The 21,587-nt window shown below is 40.2% G+C and overlaps 1 protein-coding gene across 2 annotated transcripts in view; it reads left to right on the forward strand.

The window, feature by feature from the left end:
• The first annotated feature begins 771 nt into the window (after positions 1 to 771).
• LOC139468129 (dual 3',5'-cyclic-AMP and -GMP phosphodiesterase 11-like) overlaps positions 772 to 21,587 on the forward strand; it is a 154,654-nt gene continuing 133,838 nt past the window's right edge. For both annotated transcript variants that reach the window (XM_071249890.1, XM_071249891.1), the window contains exon 1: positions 772 to 1,467. In XM_071249890.1, coding sequence (XP_071105991.1) covers positions 781 to 1,467 — 687 coding nt within the window. In that variant the 5' untranslated portion in view covers positions 772 to 780. The remainder of the gene's footprint in view (positions 1,468 to 21,587) is intronic.

Genomic DNA, 21,587 nt, shown 5'->3' on the forward strand with positions numbered 1-21,587 from the left:
GCAAAGGCGAGCGATCACCATGTGAAACCTACATGAGCTTCCTTGCAACCAGTGTTTATACCATGTGACTGCGTCTTTTCCAATGGGGTTATTCGTTACGAATGTCGGCGAAGTAGGCCAACCAACCGCAATTGTCGTATCAAGGTAAAATGTGTAAGTTTTGCTAACGCTGGCCTGCACGCCAGAACTGACAAAAAGTTTACCTTGTTCGCGGGAGATGATAACGTGGGCTAGGGCACCTCTCGTGTTCTGGTGCTTATTAAGTTGGATTTTCCTAATTAGCGCGCCCACAAGCCATTCAGTGGGTGGCGTTAGGCATACAATGGGAGATGGATTGTTATTACGGTGAAGTACCGTTGGTTATCGGCTAAGAAACAGCGCTGAGTGGACGAGGGGTGCAAGCGGGCTCCCTTTCCTAGCTATGCGTGGTGGGGGTCTGAAACGGCTACTTACCATTCCTTGCCACCAACTCTTCAATAGCTTGGCTCTTCCGCTTGCAGATCGAAGACGGTTTGTTATGTCGACTGACGTGCATGTAGCAACTACAAACATTTGTAATTGACGATCGATTGAAATCGACTGGTTCATTACCTATTCAAATATACACATCACTGTAGCAGCTAAGCTGTCAGTCGCAAGAAAGCCAAACTGGATTCAAACCGTGAAAACACACCATCAGCCAGTCGTGTGTGCCCTCCGCGTTCTGTAGTATGGACCAAACGGGGGGCGAGTAGAGGTGGTAGCATGGCCACAACGGGGGAGGGGGAGGCAGAGGGGGGCATGTCTCCCGAAACCAGAGAGGAATACGAACGTATGGAAAAGTGGATGGACGAGCACACTGAGTTTGTACATGATTATTTTTCACGGAAAGCGAAGCGCAGCATGGTTGACGGGTGGCTTATTGCTCATGCTATGACACACAGCGGACTACACCTGCAATCGGACAGTCTTAGTACGTCCAGTGGATCCAACTCCAAACCAAGTTCAGGTGCTAATACCCCAGTGAGAAAAATCTCAGCTCAGGAATTTGACAAGGGGGGCATCCTGAAGCCGATCATATCGACTGTTGATGGGACTCCTACTTTTCTGGGCCCTTCCTCATCCACGGGGTCATGGCAGGGGAAAACCCGGAAATCTATGAGCGAGCTGAAAGCTCTTGACGAGAAAGAGCTTATGTATGAGCTGGTCATTGACATTTGTAATGATTTAGACGTTACAAGTTTGTGTTATAAGATTCTCCTTAATGTCTGCATTTTGCTAAATGCTGACAGGTGTTCGTTGTTTCTGGTGCAGGGAAAGGGCACCAACGAAAAGTGGTTAGTATCGAAACTGTTTGATGTGAGTAGCGACTCCACTTACGAGGAAGTATGTGAGCGACAGGACGAGATTCGCATCCCGTGGGGTACGGGCATCATCGGCTATGTGTGTTTGACGGGCGAGGTTGTCAACATTCCCGACGCCTATGAGGTAGGTGGCCACGAATTTAATTAGAACCTCACCTACACAGAAAACACGGAGAGGAAGCCTGGACACGTGACATCAATATGATGCCGTAATCTGGCTAATTATAGTTAAGCGATATCAGTGATGCACTCGCCACTGTTCAATGTGTTTTGTGTATCCTGGGGATTTCTTTGCAAGGTTGTGTATTCCTGTTCTGTGTGGGAAAGAGTGTAACTGTTTCAGTAGTAGATCTAACCTAGAATAGTTTACACTTCAATAAGTATTGACTACAACCATCAAGTTTTGGGCTTGATTTTTATGTCATGCAATGAATATTTTTCATGTAGTTTCTTGTTGTTCATGTTTGTATAAATCATGGATCTCTTAGCAAAATAACCACAGCTGAAAGGAGAAGACGAATGGCATGACTTCAGCTATACTTTACAGGACTTTCGCTGCTCTTCAGTGTGGAAGGGCAATTTTCTACATGCCTACACCTGTCAAACCCCATTTTTTCCAGAAGTAGGAGCTCAGTATTATTCATAATTCAGGAACTCAGTATTATTCATAAGTACACAATTGTCTAGTCTTATTTTGCAAATTATTACTATAGACTTGTGTTTTTGTGCTATCTTGCTTGACAACGGTATAAGGATCTATACCGAAATGTCGCCTTTTACAGTATTAAAGAAGTTGTTATCCATAAAAAATTGTGTCTATCTTGTCATCCGTCAACTTCTAAGTAATGCCTATCAAACAAGGTTTTTGTCATGTTCCAACAAAGATTTTCGAACACAACACCAAACCAATATTGGCAACTTTTCTAGCCAAGATAGTGAAAGCTGTCATTAGGTTTCTATATATGCAACCTTTGTCAGGGTGTGTGAACCTTGAACACCATAGAAAGATGCTACTGTGTGGATCTGCCTGTCATAACCAGCAGTGGAAATCAATGTAAGCATGTAGACAGTCAGCACCTGTCTCACACAGGCTTGTAGAGGACATGCTGATCTGTCCATACTAAACACTTGGAGAGCAGCACATCAACCTTCTCATCTACAAGTCCAAGTCACGAGGCATTCATAGTTTCCGAACATCGTAACTCCTATCATTTAAGATAGACTTGGGACGGTTGAGGCATTACAATCAGGTTGTTAAATGTGGCCCATGAGATTGCAAGCCAGATGGAGAGTTATTTGTAACAATAGGAAACTATTAACAGTTCATGACAAGTGACCAATGATAACACATGACCAGCAAATAACCAGTGTGTTAGTGAGTGAATCTTGCTTTATGCTGCATGAGCAGTTTTGGAGCTACACATAATTGTGTTGGGAAGTATTTTCCACTTTTGTCAGACAGGAGTTGAATGTCACAAGTAAACACTTGTGATGAAGGTTATTTCGTGACGCTGTCTTCAGTGAGCGAGGGTTGAGGAAGGGGCTGACTGTATAACTACTCTTCTGCACAAATACAACTTTGCTGTTTGCTTATTTGAGTACAAATGTACATTTAATTTTATAGACCGAACAAATAGTCATTTTTAGCACTATGCCTAAACTAATACCCCATTCCCATGCCAGTGGATACTCATGCAAGTGGCTTGACATATGAGTAAATTTACACTTTGTGTACAAATGGGTCCTGTGAATGCATTTACTTTCATATGCAACATTGCTCCTGAAGCATATTTACAAGACCTAAACATGCTAAAGAGGTCATGGTAGTATATTTACATAGTATTATTTTGTGCCATGTGAACCCAAAATTCTTTTGCTTAGCAGTGCAAAACAATTTCCAAAGACGCGGGAGTCATGTCCTCTTCCTGGCCATCCAGTGTTGATGTCATACCGCTTGTAGGATGATTGAATAGAGCCCTTTCCTTAATACAAGAGGTGGTGGGTAGCCTAGTGGTTAAAGCATTTGCTCGTCACGCTGAAAACAGGGGTTCGATTACCCACTAGGGTACAATGTGTGACGCCCATATCTAGTGTCCCCCGCTGTGACATTGCTGGCGTCAAACCATACTCACTCACTCCTAAAACAATGTCCATCCACCAAGTTCAGGACCTCTGTTTAACCCACACTTTTCACTCCTGTCTAAACCTGTCCAGAGAAATATACCTTGATTTCTTTTCACAATGCCTGTTCATCTTGGTTTCAAAAGAGAGTGAGTGACTTTTAGAGACTGAACTACTCTGAAACTTAAATCAACAAATATATTGTGCACACAGCACATTTTCTTCATGTGGATGCAAAGTATTTTTACTTTTGCTTCTATGTGCAAAGTAGCATGTAAAGATGGTATAAATTAAGAGGCCTAAGATGTTTTTAAGGATGGGAATGGGGATGGGGAGCACCTGACTGACCCTAATTCAAGGTAATGAACCCTGCTAGGGTTTGACTGGTACCCCCTATTCATGACAAAGTAAAAAAGCACACATGAAAATATATATCAAATACTGTTAACTGCAACATAATTAAAACTATTAAACTTAAACTTTTAACAAAGCACAACAACCTACCCTATTTTGAAATTAAATGTAATACATTGACCCACAGGTCCTTCCTTATTTATTGTCAAAGTGTCACCAGGTCATGTGTCTGCACAGTGAGTTGAGAGCAAGCATTAACATGATTAACATGATTAAGGAATGCCATATTTAACAAGATTCAACAACCTACAGGAGTTTGAGAGTTTCCAATAAAATACAAAAGCTATGATGCTTTGAAAACTATGGGTATTTTCTATAATCTATTCCATAATTTCAATTGGTATTTTTAGATTAGGTATATATAATCAATATGAATGAAATAAGAAATAAACAATTTATTCAATGACAAGACTGTGCTGGGTTTGTAGGTCCCACGGCAGATGGATGACCATCTTCCCGAGGCAAGGGACTTGAAGGGAGTTAACTGACTGTAAAAGTCAAGTTTCCTTCCTTGCCAAACTAGGCCGGAATTATGGAGTTATGTTTTGTCTGGACTAATGAGTCTATGCTTACTCTAATCAATATCGCATAACCAAATCGACATCTGGTTTGTAATGTGCATCTGAGTTGACACAACAAGGTTTGACTGTAACTTAAATAAAATATGCCTATTGTAAAAGTTTGTTTCTACACTTTCTTGCAGAGCTTAATCCTGAAACTGTGCAACTACCTACTGATAGCCAACTAAAACACCATAATGGTAATTAATATTACCACTGCCAGAAATGATGGGGATCTGGTAAGTCCATCGGTCAAGATGAGCAATTCACTTACCTATTGACCGAGTAAGTTGATATTATTTTGCAGCCTTTCTGTAGACAATTTGAATGAAATAATTATGGTCTCCGTAGGATTACCCATGGTGTGCAACAATAATATTATTGTACTTGTCAACCCAGAGTCTATTATAGAATAACAATAATAATAATAATTAATAAAAATAAAAAGAGAAGAAGAAGATACAATTTAAAAATATCTAAAATAATTTTAACTGTTGATTTCTTAGATGATAGTTAATTATAAAGAGTTTGCGCCCGTGAAACCCTTGTATAGAACATGAAGCCATCTCAGCCGGAGACTGATAATGTTACATTAGCTTGTATGTGTTGCAGTCCAGACAGCAGCATGCAGAAATCATGACATGACATGTTTTATTCCTGTTTTTATTGTCAACCATCTGCTACTGACAACAAGTGTAACTAGTGGTATGAGTGTTGCCCTGGTTTACACAGGACACTCTACCCCATATTCATTCCATGCGTCCTACAGGGCCGGTCTCCGTGTGGCGCTGGCACCAGCTGGAATGGATGTGATCATGTGAGGACAAATATAAATGATTGACAAGGGTGTAGTTTACTTGGAGGAGGATTACTGACGTTCACAAAGATACAAGTCTAATGATGCTAAATGTTCACTGTGATGTGTTATTTCGAGACTGGATGTCTATGGCCAGCTTTTGAGAGCAACATATGTTGTGTGATATTAACATCCATGCTAACCTAGTTTGAATGTACAGTGTGTTGATCACATACCCTAGTATTCAAGTGGATCTCAATGCTTCACTTTGTGTAAGCTGTATTTCCCTGGTATGCTGTGCTGCTATTGTCCATGGCTACCTCTATATGCTTCACTGTGAGAGGGCAGTATATAGCAATTATCATTCATGTATTCCAACTCAGTCAGTAATGCAGGCTCCAGAGTATGCCTCTAACTCCTTCCCCTCATAGCTGTTTTGGCAGTTGATGTTTAAGCCTCACTGAAAGAGGCCTTTTTTTCTCCATTGGTCAACCCACCTAGCTATGACTGAAACTACTATTGTATTTTTAAGTATAATTAACTCGCAAAGCCCGAAACAGATATTTCATTTTTCAAATAAACTATAAATATGTTGTTAATGTAAGTAAGTACTATAATACTTGCATGTGAATGTAAGTACTTTGACACTTGCATGTGAATGTAAGTACTATAACACGTGCATGCTTTGACATAAGCAGCACACAGAACCGCCATGATTCGACGTATTGAAAACTTTGGCAGCGAGTTGTGCTGTGTGTATTTATATAACCTGTTGTGAAGGCTGAAAACAAAACACCAGCCAACACAGTAATGAAAGGCTGTGGACTTGTGGCAGCTTGTGTGAATTACCATGATAATGGAAACAGAAGAGTTATTGCTGAGGTCACCTAAACACATTTTTCCATAAATCTGATGTGACAGTGGAAAATGACTTTAAGCATCATGTTACCACACACAGCCTGTCCATTGGATTTCCATTAGCTGGTGACATACATTCGTAATATTAGTAATCTGTGACCCATGGTGTCAGACTGGTTCACACAGTACATGCCTGTGTGTGTCATGTAGCAAACAGATGCTGTGTTTGTTGACCTGGCACCAGCAGTGTCATGTCAGTTGTCTGTCTGTACCAGCAGTGTCATGTCAGTTGACTGACTGTACCAGCAGTGTCATGTCAGTTGTCTGACTGTACCAACAGTGTCATGTCAGTTTACTGACTGTACCAACAGTGTCATGTCAGTTGTCTGTCTGTACCAGCAGTGTCATGTCAGTTGACTGACTGTACCAGCAGTGTCATGTCAGTTGACTGACTGTACCAACAGTGTCATGTCAGTTGACTGACTGTACCAACAGTGTCATGTCAGTTGACTGACTGTACCAGCAGTGTCATGTCAGTTGACTGACTGTACCAACAGTGTCATGCCAGTTGACTGACTGTACCAGCAGTGTCATGTCAGTTGACTGACTGTACCAACAGTGTCATGTCAGTTGACGGTCTGTGCCAGTAGTGTCATGTCAGTTGTCTGACTGTACCAGCAGTGTCATGTCAGTTGACTGACTGTACCAGCAGTGTCATGTCAGTTGACTGACTGTACCAACAGTGTCATGTCAGTTGACGGTCTGTGCCAGTAGTGTCATGTCAGTTGTCTGACTGTACCAGCAGTGTCATGTCAGTTGACTGACTGTACCAACAGTGTCATGTCAGTTGACTGACTGTACCAACAGTGTCATGTCAGTTGACTGACTGTACCAACAGTGTCATGTCAGTTGACTGACTGTACCAACAGTGTCATGTCAGTTGACTGACTGTACCAGCAGTGTCATGTCAGTTGACTGACTGTACCAACAGTGTCATGTCAGTTGACGGTCTGTGCCAGTAGTGTCATGTCAGTTGTCTGACTGTACCAGCAGTGTCATGTCAGTTGACTGACTGTACCAACAGAGTCATGTCAGTTGACTGACTGTACCAACAGTGTCATGTCAGTTGACTGACTGTCCCAACAGTGTCATGTCAGTTGACGGTCTGTGCCAGTAGTGTCATGTCAGTTGTCTGACTGTACCAGCAGTGTCATGTCAGTTGACTGACTGTACCAGCAGTGTCATGTCAGTTGACTGACTGTACCAGCAGTGTCATGTCAGTTGACTGACTGTACCAACAGTGTCATGTCAGTTGACGGTCTGTGCCAGTAGTGTCATGTCAGTTGTCTGACTGTACCAACAGTGTCATGTCAGTTGTCTGACTGTACCAGCAGTGTCATGTCAGTTGACTGACTGTACCAGCAGTGTCATGTCAGTTGACTGACTGTACCAACAGTGTCATGTCAGTTGACGGTCTGTGCCAGTAGTGTCATGTCAGTTGTCTGACTGTACCAGCAGTGTCATGTCAGTTGACTGACTGTACCAACAGTGTCATGTCAGTTGACTGACTGTACCAACAGTGTCATGTCAGTTGACTCACTGTACCAACAGTGTCATGTCAGTTGACTGACTGTACCAACAGTGTCATGTCAGTTGACTGTCTGTGCCAGTAGTGTCATGTCAGTTGACCATAATGGGATGTCCTGAGATCTTTGTTAAGGGGTAGTGAAGACTAAGATCTGATTTTAATGAGATTGTGTCATGTCAGTTGCATGAATCATTTACGTATCCCCTAACTTAATGATTAATGCAACAATAGGTGATGAATGTATGAGTTGGTTACAGCAAATGTTGTAGTGATGTGGACAATGGAGACAGTGGAATTAGGGGACAGGGCTAAGTATGTGGTAGTAGGGGCGAGAGTATAGAATGCTTGGAGTTAAGATATGAAATGAGCTTTTGGGATTGGGGATCGATCATGTTCAGACTTACAATATTGTACATCATGAAGGATTGTTTATAGTTCTTGATTTTGTGGTATGTTAGGTTGACAAACTATGTAGGTTTTATAAATCATTTAATAGCACATTTTGATAACAGATTATGCCACATTTTTCTATCATAGAAAGTGAATAGGTACCATGCTTCAGCCTTTCAGTTCAACTTTAACCACCACCATATTGAAAGTCAGTCATAATGTTCCTGGGAGCTGTTATTGGATTATTTTAGCACAAGTATCTGCATTCAATACCAGATGGGACTTCCTTCTTCCAGAATGTGATTTAAGGTAAACACATTGGCCACAGTGTGATTCCATTTGGCCTGAGACTTCTCTTACATATGCCTGTCTTGTGTATGGGTGTTATCTGGGGAGGTTGTCTGCACCTCTCTCAAGTTCTGGAGAAATTGCTGTTGAATAAACACTGACAGCACTACCATTCTATCATGCCTGGTAGTTCTGCAAGTTCTTGATGTCTTCATCTCTTACTTGTTCAACTTCAGCATGAAACATTGTAGTGGTCCATCACCATTGACTATATAACATTTCCTTGTCTAGTATGTACCAGTGTAACACTGAGGCCTGACTTGTATCACCTTGGCTGTTCTCACCTCTTGAACTGGGAATAATGCCATTCCGGATAATAGCAGATGTTCCATTAATTGTGATACTGAACTTATAGTTATTTAGGTTGTTGTATTGGATGGCTATGATTACAACCTATATTAACTGAAAACTGTCATTCTTCAATGAATCTCTGAGGGCACAGGTAACAGTCATGTAAGGCACCACATTTTGTTGTGCAGAGTTGCGTCCCTTGGGTATGACAGAAACCTAAGATAATGGGTTTGAATCAGGGTTCTCCCCGATTCATGTTTGTCGGTTTGTCATCACCATACACACGCCCTCATGGGTTTCACCGACGTGGTAAAAGTCTGAGTTATCACTTCAGGCTTTCCTCCCACTTTTAGCTGACACCTTGTGATATAACTAGATTACTATTCAAAGCAGTGTTAAACCCAATTTTCTCACTCATAAACTCTCTTGTCCAAACCAGTGAGCATGTATGCAGGTGAAATACTTGGCAAGAGCAGATATTTGTGTGCTGATACAACAGGCCACTCAGATTGTGTGGCCGTGCTGTTTGACTTGTCATTGTCGATAACACTGACATTCCACTTGTTCTTCAGGAAGATATGCTGATGTTGAGGGAAAACCACTCCAAAGAAGTCATTACATGATTTCAGCTCCTTCTTCTCCACAGCTGATAACAACTGAACAAGCTTTCCCAGCAATCTTCTTGGCATTGTCAGCTTCCCTTAATGCCCCACTCATGACATGATTGACAACCAGCTTACTCAAACATGTGCTGACTGTTGTGGTGCCTAGCTGTTATTTAACTGACATTACGCAAGACAAGTTAGGAATTTGTCATTGAGGTATGTCAACAAATGAATATTGCCAGCTCCATTGTAACATCACAACAAGAAAATTACAGTCTAATATTTTTCAGGAATGGTGAAAAGTTACAAGGATGAGTGAGAGACAAAGGGGAAAAGAAATAAAACCATTTTTTGTGGCGTGTAAGAAAAATGAAGATATAAATAGATATAAGTATTAACTTACTTTTAATCCTTCCTTCTTCCTCCTCCCAAGTTCAACGACAACACATGTCAAAAGGATATGTATTAGGACATATGGATAACTGGTATCTATAGATATAGTCTTGCAGACATTAGGACATTATGTTAAATTGTTTAGTAATGACAGAACTTTCTGTAACTGGAAACATCACAGACAGTACACAGTGAGATACAAGTCAGTACATAGTGAGATACACTTCAGTACACAGTGAGATACACTTTGGTACATAGTGAGAAACACAGTGAGATACACTTCAGTACACAGTGAGATACACCTCATTATACAGTGAGATACAAGTCAGTACATAGTGAGAAACACAGTGAGATACACTTCAGTACACAGTGAGATACACCTCAGTATACAGTGAGATACACTTGAGTACACAGTGAGATACACTTTGGTACATAGTGAGAAACACAGTGAGATACACTTCAGTACACAGTGAGATACACTTCAGTATACAGTGAGATACACTTCAGTACACAGTGAGATACACTTGAGTACACAGTGAGCTACACGTCAGTACACAGTGAGATACACTTTGGTACATAGTGAGATACACAGTGAGATACACTTGAGTACACAGTGAGATGCACAGTGAGATACACTTTGGTACATAGTGAGATACACAGTGAGATACACTTGAGTACACAGTGAGATGCACAGTGAGATACACTTTGGTACATAGTGAGATGCACAGTGAGATACACTTGAGTACACAGTGAGATACACTTGAGTACACAGTGAGCTACACGTCAGTACACAGTGAGATACACTTTGGTACATAGTGAGATACACAGTGAGATACACTTGAGTACACAGTGAGATGCACAGTGAGATACACTTTGGTACATAGTGAGATGCACAGTGAGATACACAGTGAGATACACTTCAGTACACAGTGAGATACACTTCAGTACACAGTGAGCTACACTTGAGTACACAGTGAGCTACACTTTGGTACATAGTGAGATACACTTTGGTACATAGTGAGATACACAGTGAGATACACTTGAGTACACAGTGAGATACACTTGAGTACACAGTGAGATACACTTTGGTACATAGTGAGATACACTTGAGTACACAGTGAGATACACTTTGGTACATAGTGAGATACACAGTGAGATACACTTGAGTACACAGTGAGATACACTTGAGTACACAGTGAGATACACTTTGGTACATAGTGAGATACACAGTGAGATACACTTCAGTACACAGTGAGATACACTTGAGTACACAGTGAGATACACTTTGGTACATAGTGAGATACACAGTGAGATACACTTGAGTACACAGTGAGATACACTTCAGTACACAGTGAGATACACTTTGGTACGCAGTGAGATACACTTCAGTACACAGTGAGCTACACTTCAGTACACAGTGAGATACACTTGAGTACACAGTGAGCTACACGTCAGTACACAGTGAGATACACTTTGGTACATAGTGAGATACACAGTGAGATACACTTCAGTACACAGTGAGATACACTTGAGTACACAGTGAGATACACTTCAGTACACAGTGAGATACACTTCAGTACACAGTGAGATCCCCTTCAGTACACAGTGAGATACACTTCAGTACACAGTGAGATACACTTGAGTACACAGTGAGCTACACTTCAGTACACAGTGAGATACACTTTGGTACATAGTGAGATACACAGTGAGATACACTTCAGTACACAGTGAGATACACTTCAGTACACAGTGAGATACACTTTGGTACATAGTGAGATGCACAGTGAGATACACTTGAGTACACAGTGAGATACACTTCAGTACACAGTGAGATCCCCTTCAGTACACAGTGAGATACACTTCGGTACACAGTGAGATACACTTGTTTACACAGTGAGATACACTTCTGTACACAGTGAGATACACTTCAGTACACAGTGAGATACACTTCAGTACACAGTGAGGTACACTTCAGTACACAGTGAGATACACAGTGAGATACACTTTGGTACACAGTGAGATACACCTCAGTACACAGTGAGATACACTTCAGTACACAGTGAGATACACTTCGGTACACAGTGAGATACACTTCGGTACACAGTGAGATACACTTCAGTACACAGTGAGATACACTTCGGTACACAGTGAGATACACTTCGGTACACAGTGAGATACACTTCAGTACACAGTGAGATACACTTCGGTACATAGTGAGATACACTTCAGTACACAGTGAGATACACAGTGAGATACACTTTGGTACATAGTGAGATACACTTCAGTACACAGTGAGATACACTTCGGTACACAGCGCGATACATTTGTTTACATAGTGAGATACACTTCAATACACAGTGAGATCCCCTTCAGTATACAGTGAGATGCACTTCAGTACACTGTGAGAAACACAGTGAGAGATACACTTCAGTACTTACAATGAAATTACTGAAGCTGTGTGAGATATCAGCTTTGCAGTTTCCCAGGTACTATTTGAACATTCATGATTTCTGTCCTGCTTTTTTTCTTGTTTGATGTCAGGATCAAATATTTTCTCTTGTTCAGTGAATCTGGACATATTTGTAAATGTCGGAAGGCTGGAATGTGATACCTTGATCAGCATTAAAAGACTGTGAGCTTGTCGAGTTAGGCCTTACACCACATATAGCGCCTTCTATATTGCGTGGTGTTTATAGACAGTGGTGTTCTAAAGGGTAGTAGAGGCAATCTGCAACAAAAAAAACACTGATAAAGAAAAATTCAGTCATTATGTAATGCATTTCAGACTTCTGGGTTGGTATTGCGAAGAAAGGATCCATTGTACATCTACTAAAAGTGTCTTGCATTATGGGTTAGCGATATGCAGTTTCAAGCCTTTTGTATACAAGTCTATGTGTCCTCTCATTGCAGTTGAAATTGGTAGTCATTCAGTAATAGTGTTGTCAAGACAACTACTAAGAGCCCATTCCACATCATGACAGAGGATCAGGTTCAATTCCCCACATTGGTTCAATCATTGAACTTCAATGTGTGAAGCTCATTTCTTGTATCCCCTTCTGTGATATTGCACCAATTAAGTCATAAATAAGGTGTGGGTAAATTATCTCTACTCAAGAGTGTAACAAGTATTGGGATGATTCCACCCTGAACAGCTGTGTAGAGGAGTTACCCCTGTCTTGGATTGTCTTGGATTGTCTTGGATTGTTTGTTCCAATGAGGGGCTATGTTCTAAGTTCCCAGCTTCACTTTACTTCCAACCATTGCTGCCTTAACAGACGATCAGGACTGCATCTGATCATATTAGAGGCTTGCTAAACACATTGTGACAAAGTGATAACTTGTGTCAAGTACACAGGGTAAATATGAGGGCTTTATGTACACACTGACTTGAAGGAGCTGGACCTGTCTTGCAGCCATGGCCGGGGATCAGACAGCAACCACAGTCAGTACCATCACAGTCAAACCACAAACACACGTCTTCAAGAGGCATTGATTACAAGCTTGATTATCAGGGTTTAGTGTCCAAATATTGCATAAAAGATAAAGATTGTTGGTATGCATGGAAAGTCAACATGGGATGTGTGTGGTTTATGTATAGGTTGCTTAGATCACTAGTAGCAGGTGCAGTGTGAGATGTTTACTGAGGGGATTTCATTTGGGGGCTTGAGTATCTCTCCAGGTCACTGGATTTCAGAGTACGGTATGGTATGGGTTGCTCACAAGTTGAGTGGATTTCATAGTAGGGTATGGGTTGAGTGTCACACCAGTTGAGTGGATTACATAGTACAATATGGGTTTCTCACCAGTTGAGTGGATTTCATAGTACGGTATGGGTTGAGTGTCGCACCAGTTGAGTGGATTACATAGTACAATATGGGTTTCTCACCAGTTGAGTGGATTTCATAGTACGGTATGGGTTGAGTGTCACACCAGTTGAGTGGATTACATAGTACAATATGGGTTTCTCACCAGTTGAGTGAATTTCATAGTAAGGTATGGGTTTCTCACCATTGAATGGATTACATAGTACAATATGGGTTTCTCACCAGTTGAGTGGCTTTCAAAGTAAGGTATGGGTTGAGTGTCACACCAGTTGTGTGGATTTCCTGGTATGGGTTGGGTGTCTCACCAGTTGTGTGGATTTCATAATATGGGTTGGGTGTCTCACCAGTTAGAGAGAATAGGTCTTCAGCAACCCATGCTTTCTGTAAGAGGCGACTAACAGGATTGAGTGGTCAGGCTTGCTGACTAGGTCGATGCATGTCATCGTATCCCAATTGTGTAGATCAATGCCCATGATGTTAATCGCTGGATTGTCTGGTCCAGATTTTATTATTTGCAGACTGCTGTCATATCATGCATATAGCTTGAATATTGCTGAATGCGGCATTAAACAACAAACTAGTTCAGTTCATTTCATAGTATGGGTTGATTTGTGTTACCATGAATGTCAATTGGACAATAAACTATCAACTAAAATATTTTTCAATTTACAAAATGGTTATAAAATTAGTGTGTGAATTACAGATTTAACGTAACGTCAAATGATATACCTCCCGACCAGTGAATGTTTTGTTGTCCATTTTGCACAGTTCCAGATGATGCACAATTTGGTGCTTTCTACTTATCACTTGCTGCATCTGGAAATCTCAGACATCTATTGAAACTAAGATTTGTAATGGGATGTCTGTGGGTGATTGTTTAGTAAGGAATTGGTTTTCAAATTTGGTGACCCTATAAACTGAAAACTTGAGAAAATATTCTGAAAAAGCCTTTTTAACAAAAAGGATCTTTCAAGAAACAAAACCAAGAAAAGATAAAAGGCCTGGCCTCAGGAAGATGTGTAGACTCTCTGCTATCACTTAGTCACCTACATAATGGTGACAGCATGGCACTGCAGCATTCAGCTGCTTGGGTGAAGGGCTTCATTCTGTGCACTTGCTTTAAATTGTTGCAGGTTTTACTTAGGTAGAATGTTGAGTTTTCTACTGTGAAGAAGCTATGCATTGCTTCAGTCTTAGCACTGAGGGTGGTGTTTGTGCTGCCTGTAGAGGGATGCTTGGACACCTCCTTGCTCTGCAGGTGATCTGCCATTGATTTCACTGTAGGCCAGCCTGAGCTCTGATTAGTAACCTGAGATGGACAGATGTTCTTTTGATGGATATTCTGAGCACTGACATGGAATCCTTCACAGAAGCAGTGAAATGAAATTGTGACTCATTGGGTTGATTTGATCAGTCCTCCTGGAGTTTGGTGCATTGCCTGTAGATAATCAATGATTACATGTTATCATATATATAGCGCTATGATGATGACGTTGGGAAATAATTGAATTCTTTGAATCAAGATGTATCAACAGTCTCACACTGATTTATCAGATAATAATTGTGTTGCTTTCAAATGACTTGTAGTTTTGAAAATGATTTGCACATTGTTGAACTATAAGATGTTTTAACCTCCAAGACTGTTCACTCGAATAAGATGGAAGACATGAAAAGGCACAATGTGTGGCTTCTAACTGAAACAGGGAAGTTTCATATATGTTAATTGTTCTACTAGAATAAAAACTAACTCAAAAGATAGTCCTTCATGGTAATATGCCAATTTTGTATGTTTATAAACATGCCTTCTCTAGTGGGGCATGCACAGATGATATAACACAGTGACGTCTAAACCTTAATTCTGTGTGCTATATACATAGTGAGTCTTGTATAGGAAATATATTCGTCACACAACAAGCGCCTAAGACACTTAGCTATTGCTCAACCTACTGTTGACTGAGGGCGATATTTCCAGACCATGACTCTCACTGTACAGGAGAAATGTGCCATCTTGTATTTGCCCCACTGTAAGTTTGAAGTGTGTTATGGATATGTGTTTATATACTTAACCTGTGGAAAGTCCAGTTTTCCTTACTGTTTACTATGGCCACTTCAACTGCAGATAAAATGCCTTTTAAACAAAATTGTTTTATCTCTTTGATCTGGACTTAAACCTTTGCCAGTAAACAAATGAAATACCTATAGAGTTTCTTGCTCTACTAACACTCACATCTTAACAATTTAATTGAATTTGAGGCAAAACCTAATATTTTTGTGATTATTTGAATTACGAAATCATGTTTGAGCATCTATATTCTGCTTTGCTGAAAATGTTTCAATAATTTACTGTCACAACTACTGGTTTCACTCAGTACATACCTTACATAGTGTCCATGTCAGCTGTATGTAACATGACCAAGGTGTATTGTTTCCTGACCTGCACCCATGACTTACTGCTCATGTCGGGATGACAAGCATCTGGACCACCAGGCACTGGACCACCGGGCACTGGACCACCATGCCTCACATGAAGCTGCCATATTGGTCTTCTCAGGCTGATATAATGATTTGTTTGGAAGTTAAACGTATGATGTTTCTGGATTTGCCTAATGGGTGTGTAATGCAGTATTTGACATGGTTATGTTGTACACATAGGAGCTAGTGTATTTTAGATGCATGTTCTGATGCCAACTGTGGACAGCTTTAGATGAACACATGTACAGAGATTGGAATCAACAGTAAAAAAGAACTCTTGGATTACAGAATGGCATTTATGTCCAAACTTTAAACTCACTCAGCAGTTGACTAAAACGGTAAATACTTCGGACACAGAAAGTTGGCGGCTTCCCCAGCAGCTCTTTGTTCTGTAATATTAGTTTCATTTGTCACAGGCAAAGTAATGTTACATTACATGACATGAGAGTCCTACATACAATACTTTTATCACATAGCCTCCTCTGCCTTTTCTTCTGTATGTTTAATCCTTTTGAAACGTCAGCAGTAACCCTAGTTGTGTTCAGTGGTGCAGTAGAAGTAGAGAGGTGAAACCAAATACTGAATCCTGTGTTGACACATTTCCTCTCCTCTGTCCTACCTGAAGCCACAAATTCCTCATGCAGTGTACAATTGGTGATGTGGCTTATGCAAATTGCATGAAATCAAGTGAAATAAACAAAATATAAGATCAAATTTTGTGCTTTGAAGGCTGTATGTGTTTGGAAATGTAGGCAAGGCTAAATTCAGATTTTGCAAAGTGTAGTGTATTTTGAGAGATACATTTGTCTTCATTTTGTGTTCATAGGCTCCAATTATATGAGAACATACCGGTACTTCAGATGAAAATGTTGCAAGACTATTTTGGTATTACAAACAGAAATACAACATGAAGTTATCCCCAGTTTCTGTTTCAAGGCAGCATGATCGGTACGGCCATGTAGCAGCTAGCATTACCGGGGTTACTTTCATCACTGACACATGCTTCAGACATATGTGCTTACCAGCAGTGCAGCAGTGAAAGTCCTCTCACTACATCCCACTCACTGACCATGACACACAGGGAAAGGCTGTCACTCGTAGTTAGGTTGAAATGTTAATTTGGTCTGATTTATTTTTTCCTGTTGTTTACAGTTTAAATGTTTGAATATCTTTTATAAAACAAATTGCAAAAGCATGCAATGCATTACACTATGGCTGTCATTATCTGCTCAGTATGGAATGCTGTGCAGCCGTAGTTTTGGAACATTTGACACTTTGGTGAATTGTTTGGACACTGACTGTACTGTTACTTCGCTCTTACTTTACTACCGGTATCCCTCGCCCCAACCAAGATGATGGGGGATATAGAAATGCGCTCCGTCTGTCCGTCTGTCTACCCGTCCGACCATCATGTTTCATTTCCGGAGCAGAACTTGGAACCATAAGAGATATCTTTGCAAAACTTGGTACACTTTCACCATATGGGGTAGATGTGACTTTCACTATTTAGGTTTCCCCTGTGTTTTTAATATATTTATATCAATTTTGAAATTTGGAGAGCTCAATAACTATTAGAGATATCTTTATGAAACTTGGTACACACATTTGCCATATAGTGTAGATGTGTCTTTTGCTTGTTGTGATTCTTCCAAATATGTCCATACTTTATATAAATTTTGTAAATTTGTAGTTGTCCCTGAACTGACTGAAAGCAGTGGGTGTTATTTCCGGAGCAGAACTGGAAAATTGTTTAACACATTCACCATATTGTAGATGTGCCTTTTGCTATTTATCATTCCCCAAATTATTTTGTTTTTGTAAAATTTTAGGAAGTCAGACTTAAAATGAATGGAAACTATCTTAACATTTTTAGCTCAGTTATGTTCTGTAATTCTCCTTGAAACTTTGTACAATATCAGTCCGAGGCTGTTATGGAGTCTTTGTTCTTTACCTAATTTAAAATTATGTTTTATTTTCATATTTCAATTAAATGGCACACCAGTAGACACTGCAACAAGCAAAATTATAAAAGAATTTATAGTAGATGTATTAGAAATTCACCAGGTTTTGAGGGGTCAGCATGTTCACAACTTTTGTACCTCATCTGTACCGTGTACCTTACTATGCGTGTCGTAAAAGGCGACTAACGGGATCGGGTGGTCAGGCTCGCTGACTTGGTTTATACATGTCATCGATCCCGATTGCGTGGATCGATGTTCATGACATTAATCACTGGATTGTCTGGGTAGATTGTCTGTCGCAATACCTGATTGTATAACAATACTCTCCTCTGGTAATTACCTGTACGCTAGGGCTGCAACAATACCTGCCTGTATAACAATGCTCTACTCTGGTAACACCTGTAAGGTAGGGCTGTAGCAATACCTGCCTGTATAACAATGCTCTACTCTGTAACACCTGTAAGGTAGGACTGCAGCAATACCTGCCTGTATAACAATGCTCTCCTCTGGTAACACCTGTAAGGTAGGGCTGTAGCAATACCTGCCTGTATGACAATGCTCTCCTCTAGTAACACCTGTAAGGTAGGGCTGTAGCAATACCTGCCTGTATAACAATGCTCTCCTCTGGTAACACCTGTAAGGTAGGACTGCAACAATACCTGCCTGTATAACAATGCTCTCCACTGGTAACACCTGTAAGCTAGGACTGCAGCAATACCTGCCTGTATAACAATGCTCTCCTCTGGTAACACCTGTAAGGTAGGGCTGTAGCAATACCTGCCTGTATAACAATGCTCTCCTCTGGTAACACCTGTAAGGTAGGGCTGCAACAATACCCGCCTGTATAACAATGCTCTACTCTGGTAACACCTGTAAGGTAGGGCTGCAACAATACCCGCCTGTATAACAATGCTCTACTCTGGTAACACCTGTAAGGTAGGGCTGCAACAATACCCGCCTGTATAACAATGCTCTACTCTGGTAACACCTGTAAGGTAGGGCTGCAACAATACCTGCCTGTATAACAATGCTCTACTCTGGTAACACCTGTAAGGTAGGGCTGCAACAATACCTGCCTGTATAACAATGCTCTACTCTGGTAACACCTGTAAGGTAGGGCTGTAGCAATACCTGCCTGTATAACAATGCTCTCCTCTGGTAACACCTGTAAGGTAGGACTGCATCAATACCTGCCTGTGTAACAATGCTCTCCTCTGGTAACACCTGTAAGGTAGGGCTGTAGCAATACCTGCCTGTATAACAATGCTCTACTCTGGTAACACCTGTAAGGTAGGGCTGTAGCAATACCTGCCTGTATGACAATGCTCTCCTCTAGTAACACCTGTAAGGTAGGGCTGTAGCAATACCTGCCTGTATAACAATGCTCTCCTCTAGTAACACCTGTAAGGTAGGGCTGTAGGAATATCTGCCTGTGTAACAATGCTCTACTCTGGTAAACATGTTGTAAGCAGAAGCACCTGTTTCCCTGATGGGAAATATTGCACAATTCACCATTAGCAGGTGATGTCATAGTGCGTTGTGATGTTGTTTATGCTTATATTTGCCTGGACTATCGTTTCATTTTATGCAATTTGTTGTCTTGACATACTAGTTTATACATATTTCCCATGTGTTCTCTGATCCAACAACCCATTCCTGACAAACACAATTCAGTTTGTTTTTTAGGGGGTATTTTGTTTGTTTGTTGTTGATACAAATTCTGTACATTCTGGACTTGATGTGCGTTTTTTAGGGTGAATCGTATGGGCAGCCATTTGGTCAAATAATACAAAGTTGAAATAAAGGAAAGAAACCCACAGTAATAGTCAAGTGTTATGAATAAAGAATGAATGTTACAAATAAAGGTCATTGTTTACATACAAATAATGAATTAAAAATACAAAACAGCACCAATAAATGAAGACGTCTTATGTAAGGAAAGAACAAAGTGTTCTAAAGAACGTAGGTGCACAAAAATGACACTAAACTGCTAAAAGACAACATTGACAAAAAAGAACGCCAGGTGGTGCTGCAATTTGTAAAACATTCCGAGTTTAATCGGCTTGTTCCGACGTGTATATGATAAATGTATGCTGAAGTGCTTAATGTATTCTGTCATTCCTCATGCACTCAGCGTGTGATGTCAAACACGAAAGTCTTGTATGATGCTGAGTTATTTATCGTGATGCACATTTTCATAAGATCTAAAAGTGAACGTTGTTCAAGAATATTGAGGCACTTAGTCTACCTCAGACTACCATGACCATAATGTAATTGAGAAAAGTGATATTTACTGACTGATGGTGTAAATGTAGCTGCAAGTATTAACCCGATTTGAAAAAAAGATTGCTAAGTATTGTCCAAGATTTTCGTATGTGTATAAAACAGCAAATTTCCACACGGACAAAAGTAATGTGTGACAATTTGTTCCTTTGTCTTTCAAATATCTGAACGACATAAGCATTAAGCATTAAATGGCTGTTTATTGAAGGTTGTATACATTATGCATAAACTATTTAGACAGATATCGGATTACACAGAGTATAATATTTATGAAAATATATATCCGCTGACATGACTGAATGCTCATACATAAACACAACATATATAGATAGAATATATACACAGATATACAGAGGTGTGGGTGTCAACAAATCCAAACTGAAGTACGCTGTTTAATCCCATTATTTTACTTCCGGTATCTGGTTATACAAACCAGATTGTATACCTGGACTTATATTTGTGGTATATTTTATTAATTTTATTCAGAATTTACTTAAAGGGGCACTGATCTAACCCTATTCCCCGGACTGGTTGTTGCCTTTGTTATTGTTTTTTCCCATTTTTGCATAAACACTGATTGGTTAACTGTGATCTATAAAGATTCGACAAAGGGCGCATGTTAAATAATTTCTTCAGCCTAAACAAACAGACAAAAAGAACGGCGGAGCTCATCGGAAGTCGTCATTTGGAAATACCCCAGATGGTTATAGTTTAATACTAAAAAAAGTATTCATGCAGTGAAAGCATTTTCGGATTTCGGATTACGTAATACGATTACTACTCCCTTGTTGTCATCCACGTTTTCTCGTATAACCCTACACTTGTGTATTTGTCGTCATTCACTTGATGCTCAGTTAATGAATTTATTACAGGTACAATTAGTGGTAGCACCACTTAGATTACCTGACAAAGGTTTCCATTTGGCATTTATTGTGTCTGGGGTAATTATTCAATCTAAATCCAGGTTTGAAGTGAGGTTATGTAATATGCACGTGGCAGCCCAGCAAGAGATGATTGATCAGTTGATTTACTTTTTTGTAAATCAACGGATCCTTCCTAGTCATCAAAGGATTAACAGAAAATACGTTGATTGATTAATCACTGTTATCTTGCACAGTGGATATGTCAAAAGTGAGTGTTTACATGTCTAGGTTTACTAAAACAAAGGAAATACACTCATATCATGGCGTGAAGTGCCGATGTAAAAACAACATACAATTTGTTCAAAGGGTTAACTGATAATACGTTGATTGGTTGCTCATTGTTATCAAACTCAATGGATTTTTTAGGAACCGTCGACGTAATGAAAATAGTTGTCATGTGGCCTTTCTCAGCCGACC

Source organism: Haliotis cracherodii, unplaced genomic scaffold, assembly GCF_022045235.1.
Source record: "Haliotis cracherodii isolate W230 unplaced genomic scaffold, xgHalCrac1.p SCAF_2, whole genome shotgun sequence".
NCBI lineage: Eukaryota > Metazoa > Mollusca > Gastropoda > Lepetellida > Haliotidae > Haliotis > Haliotis cracherodii.